This window comes from Marmota marmota, unplaced genomic scaffold (genome assembly GCF_001458135.2).
Source record: "Marmota marmota marmota unplaced genomic scaffold, marMar, whole genome shotgun sequence".
In the NCBI taxonomy this organism is placed as follows: Eukaryota; Metazoa; Chordata; class Mammalia; order Rodentia; family Sciuridae; genus Marmota; species Marmota marmota.
The window spans coordinates 3,268,836-3,273,586 of record NW_025999863.1 but is presented as its reverse complement, the minus strand read 5'-3'; the positions used below and the strand labels follow the sequence as shown (position 1 = coordinate 3,273,586).

General features: G+C 65.0%; 1 protein-coding gene across 1 annotated transcript in view; it reads left to right on the top strand.

The window, feature by feature from the left end:
- The first annotated feature begins 1,938 nt into the window (after window positions 1–1,938).
- Ptprs (protein tyrosine phosphatase receptor type S) overlaps window positions 1,939–4,751 on the top strand; it is a 51,909-nt gene continuing 49,096 nt past the window's right edge. Inside the window, 2 exon segments of the mRNA XM_048810955.1 lie at window positions 1,939–2,529; window positions 3,002–3,194. Coding sequence (XP_048666912.1) covers window positions 1,939–2,529; window positions 3,002–3,194 — 784 coding nt within the window.

Here is a 4,751-nt window from a genome sequence, read left to right as displayed (position 1 = left end):
CAAGGGAGGGGTCTCTGCAGTGGGAACGGGCCCTGGCCCTGGCCTTCCCAGGATGCCGCGGGCCAGTCCTGGCGCGGAGGCAGGGTGGGTCGTGGGTCGCCCGCCCTCACGCCAGAGTATTTTCTGCAGAATCCGAAATGGAAAAACAGAAATCAGGCCAAGCCAGGCCACCGAGGGGCCCCTGCCCAGCCTCCAGAGGGGCCTGGTTTCCTCCCCAGGCCCTGCACTTACTGGAACCCTCCTGTGGACTTTGGCCTCTTTGTCCAAGAGACAGGGACGCCCTCTGCTCAGGGTCGTGCTCAGGGTCGGCGAAGCCCCTTTTACCCAGCAAGCCCCTTCCTGCGGCTCAGGAGCGGGTGGCGAGCTGTGACCCAGGGCGGGCCCTCTCCCCCAGGTGGCCCCAGGCCTGGCCCCTGTGCCCACAGGAGTGGGGGGGTGGGGCCCAGGAGAGATTCCAAGAATCCAGCGGGCCGCGGTGGGCGGGGCCAGCTCTCCAGGGCTGGCCTGGTGCCCAGAGCCCAGAGGTGGGCTGGGAAGGGCATCTGCTCAGCAGGGGGCCTGAGGCCGCGCGGCCCCACTGGCCTAGAGTGAGGGTAGCGGGGCCAGGGTCACCAGGCAGAGAGATCCCCGCCCAGCCCACAGCCACCCGGCAGCGCCCCAGGGCAGTGCTGGCCGCTGCTGGCCGCTGCAGGCCGCGGGAGGGCCAGGGCCAGGGCCAGGGCCAGGGAGGGGCAGCCCAGACAAGGGCCGAGTCCCCCCAGGCTGCTGTTGGAGGGTGCAGGGCGTGTCCTGGCTCTGGCCACACAGGCAGCTGGGCACACTCACCCCTCTCTTCCAGCCTCACCCACTGTGGTGACTTTCCCTGTGCCCTTGGCTAAGGACACGTGGCTCCGGGTCACCATTCTTGAGGGAAGAAGGAAGGGGCCCAGGCAGGCATCCAGGGAGGGACATGGAGCAAAACATCTGCCCTAATCAGGCTCGAGGCCGGGACCCGGCAGGAACCCGCGATGTGGGCCCAGGGACGGAGACCCAGGGTCAAATCTCAGTGCTTCCCATCTGAGCTCTGACCTCTGCAAGTCCCTAGCACCCGCAGGTCTGTCCAGTGGGATCCACAATCACTGGGCCCGAAGGACACGCAGGAAATGAGTGAGGCTACAGGTGCCTGGACACTGGAGTCTACTGCTTTTCGAGAGAGATGGCTAGTGTAGACACAGAGGTCATACCAACAGGAGCACGGTGTTGGGTGAGGGAGGTGAGACTGGCCCTGCGGAAGCCATGGATGGCAGGAGTTGGGCCTGTGGAGACCCAGAGTTGGAACCTGCAACCTCCTGGAGCTTCTCTGTGTTTCTGAAACTTCGCAGAACTTTCTGGAAGGACTCGTGTGGCCCCTGGACTCACTCCACCCAGTCGGGTGAGCTCAGCCCTGGTGCTGCTGCAGCATGGGGGTCCAGCCTCTGTCCTCCACCCGGATTTGACTTACTGAAGACCTTTTCGTGTTTCTTAAATCAGCTCATCTTAAAGACAGTTTATTGTCTGAAGTACTTTCAAGTTATCTTCACGTAGTGCTTAATCCTGGAAAGGCACCCAGCTACGTCCCACGCCCGGCCCAGCAGCTGACCTGTGTTCACGTGCGCACACACACCCGCTGGCCACCTGCTCCCTGTCCTTCTCAGTCTCCTGGTTGCTAGCGGATCTCGCCCTGCCCTGCTGGGCCCTGGAAGCCCGACCCCTCCTCAGTCCCCTTTGGTTGGACAGCAGCGTGGCTCCTGAGGGACTTCCCCAGAGCAGGGGGAGGCCCGGGGTCGCTGTAGCTGGGCATGGAGTGACTGAGAGGTCAAACCAGTCACTTCAGAGAAACAACGTGGCACCTGGCCCGGGGGCTCCGCAGATCTGGCCGGGCACAGTCCAGACGGGGCCGTGGTCCAGGCGGGGGCTTGGATGGCTCGGGCCCTCCAGCTGGGGTTGCTGGGGAGCAGCCTGGGGGTCCTGGGGTGCGGGGGGGCCTGCAGCCGAGGCCGCGTGGCCGACCAGGGCTGTGCCTGGCCTCCGTGCAGGCTGGGGTTGGGGAGGCCTGGGCCTCGCCGCCCTCCTCCCGCTCTGAGCCTCCCTGGGCTCCAGGCTCGAGTGCTGGCCGCGGCCCGGGTCCCTGCCTGCTGCCTCCGTCTCCCGCGGCCCCGCTCCGAATCAGCACGGGACCCCCTTCTGGGTCTTGTCAAGGTCCCTGGGGGTTCAGCTGCCCACCCGGGCCTCCTGGTGCCCTCGGGAGCTGTGGTGGGTGGGAAGGTGCTGGGGGCATGTGCTCCTGGGCTCCGGGCGCGGCCGGGCCGGGGCGCCCGCCTAGTGCCAGACCCACTGCAGCCCGCCCTCTCCTTGCCGAACCTAGAGCCACCCAGGTTCATCAAAGAACCCAAGGACCAAATTGGCGTGTCGGGGGGTGTGGCCTCCTTCGTGTGTCAGGCCACCGGCGACCCCAGGCCACGGGTGACCTGGAACAAGAAGGGCAAGAAAGTCAACTCTCAGCGCTTTGAGGTGAGTCGGGGCGCACCCTCTCTCAACAGGGCCCCACGGCTTGGCCACGGAGGATGTCACAGGCGGGATCCCAGGTGGGGTGACCTGGCTGGGCGGCCTCTCCGAGGTGGCCCCTCCCGGCCTCGTGGCCCCACCTGGGGGCCCTGCCAGGCTCCGGTGGTCTGCCACCCGTGCTGTATGCCCTGAGCAAGGTCCTGCCCTCTCTGAGCCCTCGCTCGTGCCAGGCAGTCTGAGCACAGCCTGCAGTTAGACCAGCATGCCTTCCCAGGCACACGCCTGCCACACGCAGTGCAGGCCGGTCCCTTGTCCCGGGTGTCCAGGCCTGGGTCTGCCCACCGCGTGCCCACCTGGATGCCCGCACAGGTGCACACAGCCTGGGACCATGGGGTGACCCCCTTTCCCCCCCGCCCAGCTGGACGGGCCCTGCCCACCCTGGCCTCGGCTCACCCTGTCCTCTCCGCTGCCCACACAGACCATCGAGTTTGACGAAAGTTCGGGGGCCGTGCTGAGAATCCAGCCGCTGCGGACGCCCCGCGATGAGAACGTGTACGAGTGTGTGGCCCAGAACCCGGTGGGGGAGGTCACCGTGCACGCCAAGCTCACCGTCCTCCGAGGTACTGGGCTCCCGGGGCAGGTGGCCAGCAGCTGGGCTCTGGGCTTGGGGAGGGACACCTAGGAGTCCCTGGAAGTGACGCCAGCCTGCCTGCTTTGGATTCTCTGTGGAGGACTTTGATTTTCCTTCCCCATCCCATAATACTGTGGGGCCCAGGGCCTATGGTTGGGGTCTGTTCAGCCTTTTTGGGAGAGGGGCACTGAGGGACTGATGTCACTTCACTGTGCTCTTCTGAAGACAAGAGGCAGCTCCAACTCAAACCAGTTCAAGCACAAATGAGAATTAATACGTTTGTGGGAAAAAAAGTCTGTGGCGGATTCTGTCTGGCTTCAGGTTCAGCTGGATCCAGGGGTTCATTCAGGGTTCTCAGGGCTCAGCCTCTCTGCCTCCTGGCTCTGTTTTCTTCTGAACTGACTTTATCCTTGGCGAGACTCCTCACCCCGGTTAACCTGGGTCACCACACGCCCTCCCAGCTAATCGCTGCAGCTTAGGAGCAACAAACTATCTGATTGGCTTGACAGCGCCCCAGAGCCACAGGTGATCGGCTCCCAGAGATGGTTTAGTCATGGAGTTCCCCCAAAGAATGAAGGCTGAGTAGATGCGGGGCCAGCCCCTGCCACTTGGCATGCACACGGCCCATGAGCCATCTCCTGGTTTAGCTCAAATGGGTTGGCGTCCACCAAGAAGTTTTCTCATCACCCAGGCAGCTGTCCCACACCCCAGGCAGCTGCCACCCTCTGTACCACACTGGGTTTCAGCCCTGAGCCAGCCTCCTGCGTCTAGGTCTCTAGAGACAATCACTCTGCAGCTGTGTGACCTTGGGCGAGTTAATGAGCCTCTCTGAGCTGCAGTTTCGGTCTCTGTCCAGTAGGGTAATGTGTGTCTAGCACCAGCGGTTGTTCCATGACCCAGATGAGAGGGTGTTACAGGAGGCCACAGTGCCACCACGGACAGTTAGCGTTTTCATCGCCAGCTTTAACAGGACGATTGCCACCCGCCCGTCTGCAGCCCTCAGGCGATGGGTTCAGCCGTGGGTTGGAGCCATGGCACGTCCCAGCCACGGGCGTGAGCCACAGGCAGCTCTCAGCTGAGGGTGGCTCCCTGGAGGGACTCTTCTGTGGTCTGCCAGGGCGGCGGGCGAGGTGGCATCCCTGGGCCCCTGGAGCCCCTGAGGCGGGCAGACAGGCTGCTGTCAGGGAGGACTGCACAGAGGCCCGCTCTGTGCCCTGCCGACCCCCTCTGGAGGCTCCTGCCCCTCTCCTAAGGGGGCCCGGGCTTGGTCTGCCCCGTCCCTGGGCCTGGCCGCGAGGGGGCCCTCACAGGGTGTTTTCGGGTGACCTTTCCCAGCCAGAGACAGCCCCTGCCCGACCCGCCCGCCGCTGGGGGCTCCCCTAGCCCCGGCCTGGGGCTCTGGACAGCTCAGCCCTGGACTGCCCTGTGGCCTCCGTCCAAGCCCGCCCCCAGCTGAGCCACAGCCCCTCCGGGTCGGCAGGGCCATCCCTGTGCCCCTTCCTCCCTCCCGCGCCTTCGCCGTTGTGTCGATTAAACTCCCAGGAGCCGCCTGGTGCGGGCCGACGGGTCTGTTTAGTCAGGAGCTGGGGCCTCGCCT